This window comes from Anolis sagrei, chromosome 1, assembly GCF_037176765.1.
Source record: "Anolis sagrei isolate rAnoSag1 chromosome 1, rAnoSag1.mat, whole genome shotgun sequence".
NCBI lineage: Eukaryota > Metazoa > Chordata > Lepidosauria > Squamata > Dactyloidae > Anolis > Anolis sagrei.
In genome coordinates this window covers 205,870,385-205,892,934 of record NC_090021.1, presented here as the reverse complement: position 1 = coordinate 205,892,934, position 22,550 = coordinate 205,870,385, and the positions used below count along the sequence as shown (strand labels likewise).

At 39.3% G+C, this 22,550-nt stretch overlaps 1 protein-coding gene across 2 annotated transcripts in view; it reads left to right on the top strand.

Annotated features, from left to right (window-relative positions):
• The window catches only part of LYPD6 (LY6/PLAUR domain containing 6), a 90,247-nt gene that overhangs the window by 49,067 nt on the left and 18,630 nt on the right, over positions 1-22,550 (top strand). The window contains exons 1-2 of one of the 2 annotated variants that reach the window (XM_060776551.2): positions 4,409-4,650; positions 16,939-17,128. In XM_060776551.2, the coding sequence (XP_060632534.2) occupies positions 17,011-17,128 (118 nt within the window). In that variant the 5' untranslated portion in view covers positions 4,409-4,650; positions 16,939-17,010. Of the gene's footprint in view, positions 1-4,408; positions 4,651-16,938; positions 17,129-22,550 lie in introns of those variants that run through there. The other variant, XM_060776540.2, reaches the window with a different exon arrangement.

The following is a 22,550-nucleotide window of genomic DNA, read 5'->3' as shown; positions in this document are numbered from 1 at the left end:
ACGTCAGGAGAAATGCCTCTAGAACATGGCCATATAGCCCAAAAAAACCCACAAGAACTGAATCTTAAAGTCCTTGATGGTTCATATGGAGAGATGTGTTTGGACAGTTAAGTTGGGCCAGAACAATTCAGTACTTTGGTTAGCTCCTTTAAAGTTCAGACTCAAATCTAGAGCAGGGGGTTGCTATAAGATAGGTATATGTTTAAATCCCCTCGAACAACTTCACTGAAGATTTATTCTCGAAGACTTTATTATAGGCATAATTTTATACTCCAAACTGGAAAATCCTTTCAGAGGAAGGGTGTTGTTTAATAAACAGAAATAGCCAAATGGTCGGCAAATGAAATGGAAAGAGTGGAGCTTTTTCTGTGGTTGTTCTTCCTCTTTGAAATTCTCTTTCTAGAAGTGCCTACTTTTCTCTGATGCTTAGATACCTAGTGAAGGGGGTCTTATTTGGGCTTTTAAAAGCAACAACTAAAATGTCAAAGTTTAACCAGTTATTATTCTTGCTACTGTCCCTTCCAGTTGTTGCCAGGGACTCATTCTTTTATGATAAATTTGTTACACATACATAAGCCTTCAGGCTATTAATGGCGGAAAAAAGCAGGATAGAAACACACATTTGGTTAGATTGATTAAAAAGTGTGTGTATGTATGTGTGTGAAACAGCATATTCGTGTGCTGCTCGGAAATCTGCTTTCTCTAGCTCTCTGAACTCCACTTGCAACTTGTAATTAGCAGCAAGACTAGATGGTCCACTTTTCGGAGAGTAATTAGTACACTAATTGTGTTTGACTGTTTGACCATACTTGGTTGCTGTAATTGAGGTGGGATGGTGAACTCCTTCACCATGTCTGCTCTGGGTCTTGCTGATGACAATGTGATATAATGAAGCCTGCGCACAGACGTCAAAATGGGCTAGAATATAGTTGACCTTTCCCAAGGCTTGGAAGAGAGAAGCAAAAGTGGAAAGGGAAAAGTGACGTTGGGAAGAGAGAGATTTCTGGATGGGGGAAAACATTTGAAGCACAAAACAAATGTTGGCTGTTCTTAAAAACATACTCAGCCCTGGAGAGAAAGAAGATCTGTTGTAGAGAAGGGAATACAGTCCAATAGGGGAATTAAGAATAAATAAAAATACATACATAACTGGAAGTTTATTTTGGATTTAGTATCACTACTGGAATATGCTGTGAGCTAAGTCATTGGTTTTCAGCAGGTGTTTTTCACCCCACAAATGGATTAAGTTGTGGCAGTGGCTTGTCATTCTTTTTCTTTTTAAGGAACAGCAAAAAAGGGCAATCAAAAGCAGAGGGAATGAGCTTCATTTTAATAGATGATTCCAGGAGACACCTCTTTTGCCGCACTCCTCCATGCTGCTATCAAAATTGTGTTTGTTGTGGCACTATTAGGGCAAAGAAGTTCTTTCATCTGCCTTATAAATAGAAGAAGACTAGCATATATAGTTAAGAATGAGATTTTTTTGTTTGTGTTTTTAGGGTAGACTCTGGAGCCCCCAGTAGCACAATGGGTTAAACCCTTATGCTGACAGGACTGCTGACCAACAAGTTGGCGGTTCGAATACAGGGTGCAGGGTGAGCTCTTGTCTCAGCTCTAGTTTCCCATGTGGGGACATGAGAGAAGCCTCCCACAGGATGGTAGAATATCAAAACATCTGGGCATCCCCTGGTTAAATTCCTTGCAGACGGCCAATTCTCTCACACCAGAGGTGATTTCCAGTTTCTCAAGGTACTCCTGACACAAAAAAATAGGCTCTGGAACCTTACAAAACATTGAGGGCCCTTCCACACAGCCCTATATCCCAGAATATCAAGGCCGAAAATCCCACAATATGTGATTTGAACTGGGTTATTAGAGTCCACACTGCCATGTATTGCAGTTCAAAGCAGATAATGTGGAATTTTCTGCCTTGGTATTCTGGGATATAGGGCTGTGTGGAAGGGCCATGAGTGATAATGCTAAATTGAGGTTCTTTTCTGCACTGTTTCTTGGCAGAGAGAGTTTTCAAGTCATAGCTCTGATTTTGGTTCTATTCATTCAGGTGTAAGAGAGCTTTGTCTTTTCTTCTTTTTGAATCTTATCCCATTTACTCCTGTCTATTATCTCTTTGTCCGTGCTCACCCTTCACTGGAAACAAAAAGGGACCTTTCCAAATTCAACAGTAACAGGAAAAGTCTCACTTCTGTTAAACTGGACCATGTGATGATTGTTATGAAGTTTTGTAACCCTGTTTTCCTTGGTTTTGATTATTATGGAACAGAGTCCAGTGGAAGCTGAGCTTATTAGAAATGAGGCAGCAAACAACTTACCCTGAGCAGTTATTGAAGGGGAAATCACATTTCCAGGACAAGCTCCATATCCACGGAACTTAGTCATGGTTTCATGACAAATCCACTTATGGCCTCCTGTACAAGCTGCAATTTCTTCTCAATACCTCCCAAATTCACTCCATTGAATACAATAGGGTGTACTATTATCTCCATTTCCACGTATCCATGTGAAATCTGGGACTGTATTCCCCATGGATAAGGGAAGCATACTGTATTACATTTGCAACACAGTAATTTGTGGAAGATGCACCCAAAAACTATTACACATGAGGAAGTGTGCATTCAAAATAATTCTGCCCATTGCTAATCCTAGCAGGAACAAAAAGGATCCTACTGAGCTCTTCTTTGTTTCCAACAATCCTTTCTGTATTTCTTTATGGCTGAATGCTAACCCAAAAGAAATGTGATTTCAATAACAGTGCTTGACAGGTTTACTGTGCTGTGTGCCATATTCTTGGCAAAAAAAGTTTCATACTGGTAGGAATTGGATCAGCCTCATCTTCTGTCCTTAGCTCCACTCACTGACGGATGTGATTGTAAAAGAAAATTAGAAACTTCCTCTGCAGGGAAGGAATGCACACATACCATTTTCATAACATTCAACCATGATTTAGAATTGAGTGGAAATACAGTCAGTTATGTGGCATACATGCCTAGCTTCCAAACACTGCTTGTGGATTGACTTCTCTTTTCTCCAATACAGTAGAGTCTCGCTTATCCAACCTTTGCTCATCTAACATTCTGTATTATGCAACGCAGTTTACCTACCGCCCAGATCCACAGCAAATACAGTAATTACAACATAACATTACTGTGTATTGAATTGCTTTTTCTGTTGATTTGTTGTAAAACATTATGTCTTGGTGCTTCATTTGTAAAATCATAATGTAATTTGATGTTTAGTAGGTTTTTTCTTAATCCTTCCATATTATCCAATATTTTTGCTTATCCAACATTCTTCTGGTCTGTTTATGTTGGATAAGCGAGACTCTGCTGTAACTGGAAGTCTCTGAAGCCAGCTATCTATTGTATACAGATGAATGTTACTGAGTCATTTTTTTTCTCCTCTTCTGTTAGAAGATGACAAGACAGTGCAAAATATTCTCTCCCACCCATTGCTGTTTCCATCTGAAATTCCTTTACCCCCTGTGCAGTTTCAAATGCATGTTTCTGAACAGTAGACATAAAATACAATGTTGTCACTCCTCAGTGGAACTTTCTGTCTTTGGGGCTCAGTTATTCTGATAATGTCACCACAAAATGTTTATTAAACAATCTTAAGATCTGCAGAGTGTGAGCCACTTAGGAATAATTATAAAGGCCTGCATGTAATAGATCTGTGGTGGATTTATGGGTTTAATATATTTAGGCATCTTGATTCTTTAGATTTAGACAATGATTTCAGCATTTTATATGCTTTTTAAAAAATGCAATGAGCTGTTTCTATCCAGTAAAATATCACACATAGATAATGCCTTTTCCTAACACAAACAGTGTGAAATTCACCCACAGCATGTACACCAATGCTGGAACTAGTGTTTTTTTGGATTTTCTTTTCCAGAAGAGACAGACCAGATTAAAAATGCATTCTCAGATATAGGATTAATTATTGGATATGTTGCACTAATTATTTAGAAGCCTAAATAATTAGTGCAGGTCTTTTTTAAAAAAATAAAGGAAGATTGAAGTAGATATAGGTTGGAGAAACTTTGCACAGAATATAGTCTGATGGCAACAGAAAATTAATCTGGAGCAGAGGCTTGCCTAAATGCTCCAGCAGATCTAATGCCTCTCGTTTGGGATAGAAGTGCACCAGTTTTGAATTTCTGCTTATTCAAGTTAGATATGCTGCAAAGAATGAGACCTTCCGGGCACTTTAAGTGGAACATCTTAGTCTGTTTGGCGTGGGTAGTGGCCTCCTGTATCAGCAAAGGCCCATTAGAGTATAACAAATCAAGAGCCAGCGTAGGAGATGGGGCAGACAGAATGCCATGAGACACTCCGTAAATCCAGCCCAACGTTCAAGAGGATTAAAAGTTTCATTACTGCGGTGGCTGCTGGAACACATGGGCCAGTCTCTGCTCCAGTTTATTATCCCCAGTCTGCTATTGTCCCCTTGGGCTGGTGATAGCAAAGACAACATGTCGCCATCTTAATCAGATCTGACAAATGAACAATTGTGTTGCTGCTTGGTGAATTTGCCGGGTGACTTCAGGAGCTCTGTTTCAGAGCAAAAGGCCAGGGAGGAGCGGTCCTGTCGGACGTTGGGGAAGATGCGTTGCTGCTTGCCGCAAGCGGGGTAAGGTCGAGAGGATTTCAAGTTTGCCAGCTTTTTGTGCCAACATGTTAGGGAGGAGAATATATCTGAGGGCTGCATGAACTAAATACAGAAATAAACTGTAGGGGGTGGTTTTGTTTTGAAAGCTGCAGGGTGTTTTGGCCACCTTCCCTAAGTACAGCTGACTTGGAGAACCATTTGGATTTGCTACAGATGAAATATATTCTCTGTACTCTGCTGTAAGAGGAGAACAAAATCCTGCAGAAGGACACTCCATTGGTATTCTTCTGCTTAGAGTTCAGTATAATTGGGATGAAGCATGCTGTTTTGTTGGAGTGTATCAGCATAAAACTATATGACCTTCCTCTCCTTTCTGCTACCCAGTTGAATGGCTGTATATCAAGGCCATCCTTGGTACAGCTGTTTATAGATGGAAAAAAGTAATAGGGTATGGGTATTCTTTTTTGTAAAGGCCACTTTCAGTATAACAGAAGAAGATAAGGTATCTGTGTCCTTCTAGCACAGTTGACCACTTATATGCAGTGATGGATGTCTTTGGTCTCAATCAGTATAAAATTTCCAAGAACTTTGGTTAATTTCTGGATGACTATTAGTACATGTTGTTGTTGCTATGTAAATATCTAAATGGCATGATTTTAAAATAATGATATAATGCAATCATTATAAAGTGCTTGAAACTATTAGAAACTGTCAAAAAGAAAAAAACAATATGGGCTTACAAACTAAAGAAAGACAAAGGCATGTGAGGGAGCCTATTACGTTGCATTTTATGTGGGGCTTCAGAAATATTACATGATGCTAAATGTGATCATCCAAAGTCTGGTCAGATTTTGACTAAAGTTCTTGGAGTGTTAGTGATTAATTACATCAGCTGTGCTGATTACACTATGTAACATTTGAAACATTTTCCATTCCTGGTTTGAAAGTGTTATTTCCTGTTTAGTTTTGAAGTACTTAAATTTAAAGTAGTTGTTATATTTCAGAAACATTTTTGAGGCTGCCACAAACTATGTTGAATTGGTTGAGACTTTAGGAGATATTCATTGCAAAACTATAGCAAAATGTGATGAAGGATATCCTGCAAAAACAAAGGTTTTCCAGTTTAATATGCCTTTTCCATGTTTTTTGTGATAGAACTAATTAGGAAATAATATCTATAACCTAGGAACAAAAATCATGTTACATAGTGATGTTAGTACATTTGAAAACCTTAGGACAAATGTTGATTTGGTGTCAGGTTAATTGAAGGACACCCTGACCAACATACTTATACTAACATGCATGATAGAGGTTCTTCTTCCTTGCATTAGCACTCCAAAATTGCCAGATTAGTCGGTATGAAAAAGAGGGCCTTTTCTTCATTGCCTCAATCTCTACTATATTCCATTATTACAGGTTATTTGAAAGCCTTTAAGGTTTGTTTTCCTTGACCTTCTCTTGACTTGCAGTTTGTACAGAACTGATTATTTTCACAGTCATGGTGCATCCACATTGTAGAATTAGTGCAGTTTGCCACTTTAACTGCCATGGCTCAATGCTATGGAGTCCTGGGATTGGTAGTTTGATGAGGCAGCAGCATTTGTTGGTATAGAAGGATAAAGATCTTGCCAAACCACAACTCCCATGATTCCATAGCACTGGGCCATGGCAGTAAAAATGATGTTGAAATGCATTAATCTTACAGTGCAACTGCACCCTTGACTGTAATATCTTGGGGGAGAGGTTGGGTATCTTTTTTGTTCCTGCCAGTAGCATTATTTATTTACATTCCATCTTTACTCATCTCTAGAAATAATTGCGGCTTATTATTAAAACATAATTATATTTTGTTCTGCTAGTTTTTAATATATTAAGCCACTATGGCATGGTTTTATATCTAAAATGTGCATTAAAATATTTAAATAAAAGTAGACGGAAAATGTGGACACCAAGGGGACAAACCACCTCTGAACAAATCCTGCGAAGAAAATCCTGTGATATCTTTGCATTGGGGTTGCCATAAGTCAGAAACCACCTGAAGGCACACAACAACACACTAAAGGATATAAATATGCAGCAAAACAGAGAGACTCGAAGAAGTAGTGAATATCAAGGAAAAAGAAACTGAATCGCGAAACCAAATGTTAAGGTTCAGCCGATAGGTTAATTAGGAAAAGCAAAAGGAGGTTTCCAAGCTGGAACAGAATAGTGTAACAGTGTAAAAAGAACAGATAAGAATAAATAGTTGGAAGTTGACTGAAATCAGAGAGGAACAAAAAACCAAATGATAACAAAGTTAATATCCATTTGATGTCAGTGTAAGGATTGCTGAAAACAGGGAAGGAATTACAAGGGAAGATTATGTTGTGGGTGTGTGCATGCCTGTGCCTTCAAGTCACTTGTTGATTTACGGTGACCCCATGAATTTCTTATGGTTTTCATACTATGAGGTGGTTTGCCTGTTCCTTCCTCTGAAATATAGCTTACAGCACTGGGTATTTGTGGTTGATTTCTCATCCAAGCACTAATGATGGCTGACCTTGCTTAGTTTCTAAGATTAGACAGGACCTGATGCCTTTAGGGTATTTATGCAGGTTATGCTGATTAGTTGTTTTTAATCTATTTGAGGTCTCGCTTGCAGGCAATAGTATAGGGATTTGCCATGAATTGTGATGAATCCTTCCTAGGGAACCCTTCACCTATTGCTCGCATCTCCCCTTATCTCATCTCACGGAGTAAAGTGTTGCCATTTGGCTTCCCTTTGTTCTTCTCTATGGAACATGGGAAGCCTCCTGTGTTCTTGCTGGTTCCTCTTATGACGGTTTCACCTCACATCAGGCTTAGAGCCCCCCCCCCCCTAGTAGAGCTATGTTGTGTGGGGTCTGTGCCTGAAATGAGGTGATACTGTCATAAGATGGGCAGTTTTGTGCGTGTGATGAGGTCATAAGCCTCAATGGGTGACCTTGGGAATGTCATAGCCCAAGAGGAAGGCAATGGCAAACTTCCTCTGTATAACTGTGGACAAGAAAACCCTACGCTAGGGTTGCCACAAAATGGATTCGTGTTGATGAGATGTAACAACCACTACCACAACATTTAGATTATAGACTGTCCACACCAAATTTAGTCCCCCTCTGCTCCCCCCCCCCCCGCTACATTGACCCACCTTTCTATTGCAGCAGGACTTGAATGAAGATTTAAGCAGGTGTGGCTATGTGCTTAGCTTTGTTTCGTGTGAGCTTTTTTTTTAAGTGTCCTGGGTCAACGGAAGAAGATTGTGCTCTTTCATTCAGAAAGCACTGCACTGGTAGTCCTCAACAGGGAATAAAAAACAGGGCTCTCTCATAACTCTTTATCTTATTTCTATCCTCCCTGCCTGGCTTTGTTTACTTCATAGAAGGGATCATCTCTCAAATATGAATTGCAAATAGAAACCCTTCTGTAGTTAAGTATGTAAATGTGCTTTCAACATGATAGCAGCTGTGACTAAGACTCGGATGACTTGTCTGCTTCGTCTTTGGGAGTTGGTGGTAATATGCATACAGCGTGTTAGAATAGCTCTGCCCTGGGGCAACTTTAGTGTATTCATGGCTCCTTTTTTCTCTCCCTGGAGAGTTTGCAGCTTGCTCTTTTGATCTGCCTTTTATCTCTCCTGCTTGGCTTTATGCATCCACCGAGCTTTCCCTGGCACAGCTGTAAGGCGGAACTGGGTGCCCACGTTACTGGTTATATCCATGCTCCTTGTTTACTTGGAGCCCTCAAATGGGTTTCAACACAAATATACCGCCTCATTGTCCCAGAGATGACTCAGGATGGACTAATGCTTTTCATATTGTGCTCCTTAAATCTGGAGTGATTAGAGTGGAATTTACCTGTGGAATTTATCTGTGGTGACTCTTCTTTCTGCTGCACCCTGAATTTTTGGTAATTATTTGCCATGTACTTATAAACATTTTCTCTGCCTAATATGATACCTAGAGATTTTTAACAGAGTAACTTGGGATGAAAACAGCTACAGTCAACACTCCACATTCCCTTTACAAAAGGAAAAATATATTTGGAACGGCCCTGGAGTAGGATTGCTGGATTGTGTGGTTTTAACATTTATATTAATATGTTTTAAACTCCATGTTTTAATTATCAAATGCTGTTGCGTTTTATGATTTGATAGCTGTATGTTATTATTGTTTTATGTATGTGATGCATTGAATTTTGCCATATATATGTTGGAAACGACTTTGAATCACCCCCCCCCCCCCCGGATGAAAAAATAAATAAAATACCCAAATATATATATATATATATATACACACACACATATACTAGTGAGAACACCTCTCTAGGAATTCTCCAGCATGGTTCTATGATCAACTTGAAACTAATATTGACTATAGAATCACATCAAAGAACTAGCAGATTTCTAAAGAGGTGTTGCCTCTGAGGCCCCTTCTACACTGCCATATGAAATCCAGATTATCTGCTATGGCCTGGATTATATGACAGACTCACATAACCCAGGTCAGATTAGACAATGTGGACTATCTGTTTTGATAATATGGGTTATATGGCAGTGTAGAATGGGCCTAAGAATCTCTAAGTCCTCCAGCAAAGATTGACCACAGAGTTGCACTAGAGCAGGGATTCCCAATAATTTCCCACTTGCACCCCTTTCCATCTGGGAAATGTTTATGTGACCCAAGTATACAAGTATGTAAAATGGGCATAAAAATCAAGCATTTGCTGATAATACGTCAGCATTTGCAAGACTTGTTAAACAGGCTGATTTCCTTTTTGTGGAGTACTTCTGAAGCATTTTCTGCAGAGTCTGCTGTAAATGCTTCAAGTTGTTGCTAACAGATTTGTGTAAACGGGTGGCATTTAGAAGGGTTTTAACATTGCCAAATGTTTTGTGACCCCCCACATTGAGTTATCATTTTATTTAAATCTGAATAAAATCCACAAATGTGAAAACTGCAAATGTGGAAGGATGGTTGTACTTCCAAGTTAGCTGTGAAATATAGTGTATTCTTTCCCTCTTTGGAAATGGATTGCCCCAAGCATAGCACCATATTTTGCTACATTATACGTACTGTGCTATGGGAAGCTTGCAATTCTATTTTTCTCGACCAGTACTTTGAAATTTGTCTCTGAGTTAACTTCAAATAATCCCTTCTTCCTTCTTTCCTGCTTTAGAGGTGTGTCTGCCTTTAGCAGTTTGGCCCTGCAGTTGCTATGTTTAGCATCTGGATCCGCAGGAAGATGTTTGAATCCAGTTAGTATAGCATTGGTGTGTTTTTATTTGGTTTGGTTAGCTTTCCTGTTTCCATCTTCTGTATCTTAGTTTCTGCTGAACAGTTGTTTGTATCATAGTTGAATGTTTGTGTTTCTTGCCTCCTGGTGGATCTTTATATATGTAAGTTTGGGTTTTGGGGGGAGTTTTTATTCAGACGTTTTATTTTTAAAGAAGCAAGATAGGCACAATGTTTTTAGCATCCCAGTCTGTGTCTTCACCCTCCTTCTCCTGAACTGCACAAATTATACAGTCCAGGATAAGGAGGGTGAAGACACAGACTGGCATGCTAAAAACATTCCGCCCATCTTGCTTCTTTAAACATAAGACATATAAAGGAAAACTGCTATTCATCATATCACTACATATTACAGTAGGAAATACAACTATCGGAAAGAAAGGCAGGGAAGGTAGAGCATTTAGGATCAAGGCAGGGGTAGCTGATGCTATGATCTGATGGGGCTCACTCTGAAATGGTGGGGTGGTGCTGGTTAGAGCCACAAACCACTGGTGGGTTTAGGGGAGCATTTACTGTTAACTTTTTACCAATGATAAGGGTTGAAATGTGAATCCTAACAAATAGTGAGTAGAAAGTAAATGGAGATCAGCTTTCATTTGTTCTCCCCCCTCCTCCTTTCCCATTTTATAAATGAGTGTTGTTTCTACAACAAAGACATGGGTGGGGGGAATAACAGGAGGAAGTGGATTTGCTCCTTCAGACCCCCCCCCCCCCAATTAAATGGACTTTTTTCCCATGTCAGGAGCAACTTGACAAACTTAAAGTCACTTCTGGTGTGAGAGAATTGGCCTTCTGCAAGAATGTTGCCCAGGGAATGCCTGGATGTTTTACCATCTTGTGGGAGGCTTCTCTCATGCCACCACATGAGAAGCTAGAGCCAACAAGCAGGAGCTCACCCCACTCTCCGGGTTCGAACCACTGACCTTTTGGTCAGCAGTCCTGCCGACACAGGGGTTTAATTCATTGTGCCACCGGGAAGGATTATCCTTCCCTGTCTAGCACCTCCTTTTGGCCTCCACCCAGATAATGGAACAGTACCATTTGGTCAAAGTACTTGAAAGTCTTATAAATGTGCATTTGACCTCTCTAGTAGAAAATTCTAAGTAATTCATTACCTACAGATCCCAGGTTACCATATTATGAAGACATGGCAATTCAAGATTCCTTGAGATAGTTTATACTGCCATCATGACTATCAGCCATCAGTGGTTTGGTAATTCATAAATCTCTCTCATATCTATTCAGAATTCTCACACTGGATGGCAACTCACAAATTGAGAGGGCAATTCCAATTGTCTTCATCTGGTTCCACCTAGAGTAGAATCCCATTTTCCCAGTTGTGTTTTATTGCTACAACCCAGTCTATTTTAACCCTTTTATCAAGGGGTTCTATGCAGTCATAAAACTCCCATTCTTGCGGAAGTGACTCTATTAGTTCTGATTAAGGAACCAGGTATCCAAAAACACAGTTATGGTGGTTTTCTACTCAAAGAACAAAACATGCAGAGACTTTTGTTCTTTCCCAAATAAGCAGGAAGGCTTTTCTTTCTCCTTGGTTGCAGCAGTATGCAAAATATAGAAACTTTACAACTTCTTTTTCCTCACTACTCACAACAGTAATTCTCCAATCAATCTAACTCACTTCAAACTTACTCAGTATAACTACAACCTATATACCACTCCCATTGCATAAACCACCATGCTCTAATCACAGTGGCTTAATGCTTTCATGGGTGATTACTAGGCCAGAGGTATTAACTCTGCTATCACTTAGAAAATGTCAGGTAATTTCCAAATCCTGACACCTTCAACATCCTTCCAGTGCCAATAACCTAAAAAACAAACACGTTATGATGAGCAGAAGACAGGAAAATGAGGGCTGGGTTGGATGCCCATAAAAAGACATTGTAAAAAGGAGCTTCTTTCTCAGAGACTTTAACTGAGATATGCTCACAAGGTATTTCTAATATGTGATTTGATTGGATTGGATTGTAGGCATGGCTACGGTTTTGTCACCTAGGCAGTCACCTACCCTGCATGCACTGTAAAACTGGAGAAAAGTCTGCAGGTGTAGGATGCAATGTAAAATATGAAATTGCTCCAGAGAAGGCTATTAGAGATTAACTTTGATTAAATATAGCAACACTCAATGAATACTAATGAGTGGGTTTTTAAAAAATGTAGAGAGGAAGATTTTGCCTATCATTATTTGGGGAATACGGAAGAGCAAAGTTGCCAGTTTCCATTCCAGGAATGTTTTACCTAATTTTCAATGTACCTATTGAAAAACATTCTACTAAGCTTTGCTCTTTTTCCCCTGGATGATTTATATGTTGAGATCTCAGATATTTGACAAACTGGTAAAATGGCCCTCAGCTCCCAAAATGGCCTTCACTCCCCATCTACTTCCGATTGAGATCATTCCTTGCATTTGATTGACTGTCATGAATATTTTCCCTTCTTGCTGATGTAACTGTTCTTTCTTAAGAGCATATTGCAAGAAACAAGGTTCTTGGTTAGGAGAGCAGATCAATGCAAAATAGAACAAATATACTGCTTAACAAATGGACCTAAGAGCACTGTACATCTCATCACGTTTTCTTCTATATTAAATTATAATAATGGTAATGATAATAATAATAATACTATTATTATTATTATTATTATTATTATTATTATTATTATTGTGCACATCATTTGAAAATACATCATACAGTCCTAGATGCTTGGGAAGTGTTTGATCTGTGTTTTTGTGTCAACAGCATAATAATAATAATAATAATAATAATAATTATTATTATTATTATTATATTTCTTACCCGCCTCTCCTCATGGTTTGAGGTGGGTTACAACATCACTAAAAACACACAATTGTTAAAATACACATATTAAAAGATATTTCTAAAAATACATATTAAAATACACAGGAAAAAAGATTAAACATAAAGAGACAACTTAAAAATTTGTAATGAAAACTGGCTGGGTAGGCCAGCTGGAAGAGATAGGTCTTGAGGTAGGTTTAAAATTCTGACAACTCATTTAGCTGTCAGAGCTCTTCCGGCAGGTTGTTCCACAGTTTTAGGGCGGCCGCTGAACTGGACCCAAACCATGTAGAACTTTAAAGGCCGAAACCAACACTTTGAACTTTGCCCAGAAACTAATTGGTAGCTAATGGAGTGACTTTAGGATCTGTGTAATATACTCATTCAAGGATGTTCCTCTTACCAATCTGGCTGCTGCATTTTGAACCAATTGGAGTTTCCGAACTTGGTACAAAGGTAGCCCAATGTAAAGCTCATTGCAGAAGTCCAACCTTGAGGTAACCAGTACGTGCACTACCATCTTTAGGTCCTCCAAATTTAGGAAGGGTGTATCAGTCTAAGCACTCCTGACCATCAAATCTATTAGGGTTGACATTCATAGAGATGGATCCAAGAACACTCCCAAGCTGCAAACACATTCTTTCAGGGGGACTGTAACCCCATCCAGAACTGGTTGGCACACCTCCATTCCCAGATTAGGACCCTTGATGGCAAGCACCTCTATTTTGTCAGGGTCCAAATTCAGTTTGTTTTACCTCCTCCAGGCATTTATTCAAAGGAGACATACTATCTGAGGCTGTTTTTGAAGGCGTGGAGAAATATATTTGGGAGTCATCAACATACTAATAACACCCTGTGTAATAAGAAATTCAATGTGCAGATTTGACAAATATGAATTTAATATGATGTGTGGGAATGACTGGATGAATGGAAGATGAATGGATGGATTGAGTTAATAATTTTGGAAACACCAGTATAATTTTAAGGCCTGCAATGACTAACTACCTGCTTGCTGGACTTGCTAATGAGAAACCCTGATAAGAACTGGGACAGTGATAACAGAAATGTTTGCAACATTACTTATGTTAAGAAGGAAGTCAACACAAGCCTTGTGTTTGTTAACACCAATTAAGAAGATCAACACTGAGATGGATCCAGGATGGAAGACATCTATCATTAATTTACAACTTTGGGACTACATCAACAGAATATTACTATAAAAGACTCAATCTAATAATACTCAAAGTGTGGCAGTCCTGAGGAGTTTGTTCACCCGCCATGCTCTGCTTCATGGGAAGGAGAGAGATGGTGTATTTGGAGAGTGGCAGATCTGCACGGGAGCAGTCTGGTCACTTTGGAGCTTCTTTCTCAAGGGAAGAGGAAGAAGTGCGCTTTTGGAGTCTTAGATTTTGTGCAGGGAGTCAGTTTCTGCTGTATGGAAAACAGAGATCTGGTCCTTGGCATCGTTCTTAAGGAAGACATTTTGGCATTTCAGCATTTTGAAGTTACGGTGTTATGGAAGTTATGGAACTATACGTTGGCAGGCTGCAGGAAAGCAGGGTCTGGCCTAACAGGTGCTTCTCCAAGGAGGGAGAAAAGGATATGGTAATATTTTGGATGCATGTGGATGAATGCGTGTACTTGTGTGTGAATGTTGAGTGAAAAATGTAATTCCCCTTTGTTTGTTTATTAACCAATGTAATTGTAAATCCAATGTAGTTGCACAGAATCTATATGTCTGTATGTCCAATGTCATTCTTTGTCTAAATGTTTTCTGTAATCTGATATACATTCTCACACTGGAAATTGCAATAAAAAGAACCTATGTTTTAAAATCATTGAAAAGTCATTCATGACACCTGCCCCTACGGATGATTTCTCCGAGCGGTTTCATATAAATATTAAAAAGGATTGGGGATAGAATGGCACCTTGTGGGATGCCACATAAAAGCTTGGATATATACTTTTGAATAATCTTTGCTGGAGTATTATAATATTGCTTTTAGCTTTGTGATTGTTGACTGCACCTTACATTGCATCATATTGTGTTTCTCTCACCATTTTCACAAGTTTGATTGATTAGGATGGTTTGCAGAGCTGGAAATTAAGATGGAAAGACTTTGCAAAATCAATTGCACTTGCCTCCTTCAGGGTTCTACCAAAAAGTCAGACTAATCCAAGCTTGAGGCTTCAAAAACGTTTCTGGCAAGTGGAGCCATGGAGGGACCGTCGTGTATGTAGCACTTCTTCAAGTAGCCTAGTTCCACTTCCTTAATTACTAGTAATTAGCTACTCTGAAGTAATTGGTTTTGTCAGTGGGGAATGGAAAGAAGGGATGAACAGTTACCTGATTACCAGGACGGCTTTATACTGCAAAACTACTTGTATGATCATGCTTTTGAAATCCTACCAGAAGTAAGTCAGGCTGGATGTACACTGCCATGAATCCAGATTATCTGCTTTGAACTGGATTATATGAGTCTACACCACCATATAATCCAGTTCAAAGGAGATAATCTGGATTCAGAAAGTGGATTATATGGCAGTCTAGATGGGGCCTCAGTGCTTTTACATCCTCTCCTGGAGCTTTCTTTGGGCCCTTACAGACAGGCCCAATATCCCAGGTTTTCTGTTTATCACAGATTATCTGGCAGTGCGGACTCATATAATCCAGTTTAAAGCTGAAATCCTGGGTTCAGATCCTGGGATCTAAGGCCTGTCTGGAAAGGCTCTTAAAATCTTTTCAATTAGGACAATTGTGGGGACAATTGTGATGCTTAATTAAAACAATGTTATCTAACTCTTAATATGGTTTGATATTGAGAAATGGCCTATGTTGGCACATCTTTGTTCAGTGGTTGACACTTGGGGCTCTTTCACTACAATTCTGTTTTGTATAATCCCAATTATAGCACTACAATTCCATTTTTATGTCCATATCTGCATCCTGTGAAATCTTGGACTTGTAATTTGACCAGAAGAACCAAAGGAGGTCTTTGAGAAGTCTAAAGCCTCTTGCCCTAAACTATAAACCCAGGATTCCATAGGCCGTTGCCATCACAGGTTAAGTGTAATCAACCATAGCATGTGTAGTGTAAAAGGGTCCTTGTCCTCAGAAAGTGCATTTTCTGGTTGTTATGATGTCTTCAGCATTTTAGTGTGCTGAAACCAAGTTTCAAAAGATGCAGACTAAAATTGTATGCTGTCAACAAAGACTCAACATTTAACTAGTATTTTGCCAATAATAATTTTCTTTGGTAACTTGATAATAATGGTTTTTCAAATTAAAAAGTACCCATCATGTTGAAGGTGATAATTCCCAGTGAATTGCAGGCCCTTTGAAAAAAATAAATAGAAGAGTGTGTGGAATTTTACCAGGTATTATGGATCGCATCTCTTTGCCTTTACCTCATCTTCATCCTTGAGCCCCCACAGGGATTCTCATTCTGAATATTATGATGTGTTGTTTGATAGCACAGTGGACTAAATAAAGAGGTGATTTTGGTAAGACACCCTGTGATCTTATTGTAATGTCCATAGAATTAGTATACACCCATTTGATTGAAGACTAGTTAAGCCATATACTTATGTTGCTCCAGTGAGTGCTTTAAACATAAATTTTCTCATGAATAGATCTACATGGGAATGTCTATACCACAACACAGACCACCTTCAGTGATGTTGTCTGTAGAGAAAATGTCATGTATGCCAGAGCAAATTATCCATCTTGATCAAAATAACAGCTATTTTCTCTTTTCAATTTTATTGTACTACTTGGATGCCTTATCTGGAAATCCAAAATACTCTAAAATCCCAAATTGTCCACATGGGCGACCAAGACAGTGGCACCTTTGCTTTATCATAGTTGAATGTACACAAACTTTGTTTCATGCACAAAATTATTTAAAATATAGTATAAAATTACCTTCAGGCTCTGTGTATAAGGTATTTTTACAGCATAAATGAATTTCATGTTTAGATGGGTGTCCCATTTCCAAGATATCTCATTATGTCTGTATATACAAATGTAGGTATTGCAAACTCCATACAAATCTGAAACCCAAAACACTTCTGCTCCCAAGTATTTTGTATAAGGGATACACAATCTGTATACAGATGTGAAATCTAGCTACTTGGTCTGCTCATCTATTCTTTTGTTTGTCTTTATGTGGTTTTAGGTGCATACATCTTCTGGATACAAGAAGAACGTACTCCCAAGAAATCCGCATGTTTGAGGCTGCCCCTCTGCAATGGAATCTTGGCCCACATTGGCCTGGGTCCTGCTCCTTAGTTTGGCATCAGACTGCCTGAAGGGAATCCAAGCCAGAGACTTCACAGTGAAAGATATTGTCTACCTTCATCCTTCAAGTAAGGGGGTGCTTTGAATGCAATTTTCCTTCTTCCAACTCCAGTTGGACTGGATGGCCCACGAGGTCTCTTCCAACTCTATGATTCTATTATTCATCTTTGGAGAATGAGGCACCCATCTCTGCAAAGCCTGTGCAATGAGGGAAACAAGCTAACATTCAAGGAGCAAAAATGATGGATTGGTTGTGCTGCCTAGCTTCTGTAGGAAATAGTTCCTTTCTCAAATGGGAAGATAGTGTGAAGTAGGGAGATTTTATACATGTTAGATCACTGAAGACTGGTGCTCTCCTCAAGCGAGGATGCTCAAAACTGTGCCATGGATCAGCTCCCATAAGTCCAAACAATACAATTGTGTACTCACTTTTATAAGGCTTAAGTGTGCAAAAAAATTGAAAAAACACAAATATTTCCTGTGATGGCAGGGGTAAGACAACACTGTTGCAATCCCTAGTGCCACATGCCACTTCACTTTCCTAGTGGATCTTGGATCCTTTTCCTCTTTTGATGTGGCACAAGTCTCCCCTCTTCTGATGGTATGAGTCTCTCTTTCATCTTGGCAAAGGGAGGAAGATACTAAGGGGACCTGTAACATGTGGAAAGCTAGAAGAGAACTAGCCCCAATGGATCTACTTCCTCCTCCTGCGTGTTATGTGTTCCTGTTCCCCCAGTGTCTTCCTTTGCCTGCATAGAGCAGAGATTTGTGGAAGGCAGGAAGAGGAGTCAGATCTGCTGGTTAAGTGAAGTGATGTCTCCTCCTCTTACCTGCTTGCTGTGAGTCTCTGTTTCACCCAAGAAAGGAAGGGAAATACAAATGGAGCAGATACATTAATGAGGAACTGGCTCTGCTGACTTACCTGACAGATCTAGTTTCTCCTCATCTTCCTATGTGCCACATATTTCCACTGGATCTGATTCCTCTGCAATACCAAAAGGAACAGGGATTCATGGCACTCGTGCTTCCTGAACCAACCTCCTCGCTCACCTCCTGAGGATGGGGCTGCCAGGTGAATGGAAGCTCCAACGTCAGCAAGAAGCAGGTTTCAAACTCATGTCAGTCTGACACCTGCGAAAGTGGAGGGCCAATTTGTAGTCAGTTTCTATGTAGACCAGGCCTGCCAATGAGCAGTCAGGCTTTCTGGTGTAAATTTATTTATTCATTCATTCATCATATTTGTATCCTGCCTTTCTCACCCCGGAGGGGACTCAGGGCGGCCTTACAATAGGCAGCAATTTGATACCATACACACATATATTAAATAAACAATTGCAATAAAAACCAAGCAATTTAAACATGAGTAATTAAAAACAACAATTAAAATAACACCAACTAAAACGTAAGTAAAGTAACGTAAAGTAACTTTGTTGTGAATGCTACTACTCTCCAACCTTTTGGCATCTCTAGAAACCAAAATCTGGTGTTTATCATCTGTAGTTTACAAAGGAAAAAAGGCCCCCAACCACTTTATGGAAGCCCTTTGGTTTTCTACACAAACTGGAGATGAAAGGAATCTAATACAGATTTAGACTAGAACAGGGACAAAACCCCATTCCACCCAAATTCGATCTCCTACACTTACATTTCAGTGAGCAGTAGCCATGCCACATGCTACATTTTAAACATACGTCCTTTGACACTTTCAGAACAAGCCAAATGTTCTGAAATAATTCAAAATAATATGTAATATGAGAGGAATAGAAAAAAACAGATTGCCATGCAAATGTACTGTAACTACTTCCTGTGATACTAGTGGCCACTCATGGTTAATCTTGGCTCATTGCTGGTAGTCATTCATATCATTTCTTTTCTTCTAATATTCACACTCCTTTCTGTTTCAACCATTTATCTTTAACTCCTCAATGTTGCGCCGTACATGTAAAACTGAGGCCAGCTTCTATCTTTGTGCTGGTTTTAAAATGCTCTATAAAGTGCTCAGAATTAAAAGCAACTTCCTTTGCTCTTGTGTTACCTCCCCCTTTTTATCTGCAGTGCTAATTTTTATTTTTATTCTTTGATAAATCTCCTTGTTTTCTTACAATGATTGGGCACAGTTGTTGACCAAGAGAAGTTAATGACTGGATATAGTTACAGGCAATTTTGGGACACTGGGCAGTCTCTTTTGATTTCCTTTAGAATGGTTCTCTTAAGGGACGGTGTGGCCTTGTGCCCCAGACCGCAGTCTATTAGGCTTAGTAACTTCTCTGATCATGAGCCAAAACTGGAATCCCACACAGCTGTGACTGCTGTTCTTTGAAACTTCCTTTCAGTACCAGGATTATTTTTTTTACTGTACCAAGCACCTCCACAGCTTTCCAATCCCCATTTCCCTCCCTCCCCGCCTGCCTCTCTCTCTTTGCTCCCATCTCCTCTATCGATAGGAGGCAGAGCACCATGGAGTTCTCCCAGTGGGAGATCATTTCCTCCTTCTGCTCAGACTGCACCTGCATTAGATGTGGGTTCTCTAATACACATATACTGTAATTTGAATTTCTTGGAAGAGCTGAAAACTGTGAGAGCTATACCACCAATTTGGAATTGGGCTATTTGCTGCTGTTGCTGCTGCTGCTGTTGTTTTTAACAAAAATGCTTTCAATTTGACTTTGTTTTTCAAATTGTCTTTGTCTTGCTATTTATCAAATTAAATCAAATCATTTATTTCAGTCATAGATCAGCACAGGAAATAAAAGTCACATTTCCATAGAATAATAGTATATGTGCGAACATATAGGTATCCAACGTTACCATTATAGGCATATAAATATAAGTTGCATATTCCTTGTCTGTAATGCTCTGGGCCAGAAATGTTTTGGATTTGGGATTTATTTATTTTTTTGATTTTGCGATACCTTCATTTGCATACAGAGGTTGGCTTATCCAACCTTTGCGCATCCAGTGTTCTGTATTATCCAACGCGGTCTGCTTTCTGCACAGATCCACTGCTGTTTCAATACATAGCGATGTTTTGATGCTAAATTTGTAAATACAGTAAATACTACATAACAATACCATGTATTGAATTGAATTTTCTGTCGGTTTGTTGTAAAACATGATGTTTTAGTGCTTAATTTGTAAAATCATAACATAATTTAATGTTTAATAGGCTTTCCCTTAATCCTTCCTTAATATCCAACATTTTAGCTTATCCAAAGTTCGTTTATGTTGAATAAGGGAGACTCTATTGTACTTATATAATGAGATATGGAACCCTTGGTTGTGCCGCGGTTTAAACTGCTGAGCTGCTGAACTTGCTGACTGAAAGGTCAGTGGTTCGAATCTGAGGAGCGGGGTAAGCTGTTAGCCCCAGCCTCTGCCAACTTAGCAGTTCAAAAACATGCAAATATGAGTAGGAAGGTAGTGATGCTCCATGCAATCATGCCGGCTACATGACCTTGGAGGCATCTACGGACAACAGCAACTCTTCGGCTTAGAAATGGAGATGAGCACCACCCCTCAGAGTCGGACCTGACTAGACTTAATGTCAAGGGGAAACGTTTACCTTTTATATAATGAGATATCTTGAAGCTGGAACCCAAATCTAAAGAAGACATTCATTTATGTTTCATATAGATCTTACACACATTGCCTGAAGGTAACTTTATGCACAATGTTTTAAATAGTGTAGTGTATGAAACAAAGTTTGTATGCATCACACTATCCAACATTTTTTTCTGGCTCTTTCATATATTGGTTATCACAAACCTGGGTAAAACTCTTGGGATTCTAGTTGCAGTTCTGTGATTGTAAAACCCGATTAAAATGCCTGTTGCCCAGTGCTGCCAAGCTTTTGTGATTGAAAATCATAGGGCATCATCTTAAGCTATCCCTCTGGGCTAGTTTCAAACTCATTATATTAGAATGTTAGAACATTACAATTCCATCAAAATATAATAAGGAGAACCAAATTATGAAGAGCCGATTTTATTTATTTATTTATTTTCATAGTGTCGTTCTGCCTAAAATACAGTCAAGGTAGCTAATAGTGAAATAGAAATTAAATTTTAAATTAAAGCTGGAATATTTTGTGTGATTTATAGGTATGTGAGGACTATAGTTATGGTGCTGAGAAGTGACTCTCAGCCTAAACCCATTCACGTCCCCCCAAAAACCTTCTTATTAAAAACATATACCTTGGCATCATATTTAAGGGTACTGAGAAAGGTGGGAGTTTTTTCCACTGCTGGAATAGGGTGTAAAGTGTTTTTAAAAATCTTTCTTTAGGAACAAACTAATTTGTTCTCAGAACACAGGAATAAGCTATACAAGTGTTCCATGGCCCAAGGCTCCCTTTGTAAGCTACGAACGATAGTATGATATATGACATTGATTTAGGCTACTTGCCTAAAATCTCTACAAGAGTTTTCCATTTTTCCCCTGCAGCAAAATGAAAGAAATTATTTTTCAGGTGGCTTTTAGAGAATATAGAAGAAAAGTTCTGGCAATTCAAGTATTTCTGGAAAGAAGACAGTCTTACAATGGCCGTTATCCAAAACAGCACTTCTGGAAAGGAGAGATCAACTTTAGTGCTGATCATCAAGACGATTGTGCAATTTTAGGTTGAGAAATCAATTTTAAATGTTGGCATAATTCTTTTTGTGAAATTGAATATTGCATAAGGTAAAGGTAAAGGTTTCTCCCTGACATTAAGTCCAGTCGTGTCTGACTCTGGGGGGTTGGTGCTCATCTCCATTTCTAAAGTGAAGAGCCAATGTTGTCTGTAGACACCTCCAAGGTCATGGGGCCAGCATGACTGCATGGAGCGCCATTATCTTCCTGCAGAAGCAGTACCTATTAATCTACTTACATTTGCATGTTTTCAGACTGTAGGTTGGCAGAAGCTGGGGTTAACAGCAGGAACTCACCCCCTGTCCCCAGATTCGAACCTGTGACATTTTGGTCAGCAAGTACAGCATCTCAGTCGTTTAAGCCACTGTTCCACCAAGGCCCCCCCTTTTTGTGAAATTGAACATGGCATATTTCCACAGGAAGTTATTTATTTATTTATTTCATACATTTGTATCCCGTCCTTCTCATCCCCCGGGGGGGGGGGGGGATTCAGGGCAGCCTCACAATCAGCAACCATTAGATGTCCAAACAAGACAATTATAACAACAATTTACATTTAAAACAATCATTGAAATATCACATATATAAACATTAAATTAAAATTAGGCAAGTTCAAGTCATAATCCAGGTCAGTCTGTTGTCAGTCCAATAAATCATTCTCATTGTTAATGCTGCGCCTGCTGCTTGAATGCTTGGTCTCACAACCAAGTTTTAATTTTTCCCCCCTAAAGGATAGGCGGGAGGGAGCTGGTCTGATTTCATTAGGGAGGGCTTTCCACAGCTGGGGGACCACCACCGAAAAGGCCCTGTCTCTCGTCCCCACCAGTCGCCCTTGCGAGGATGATGAGATTGAGAGCAGGG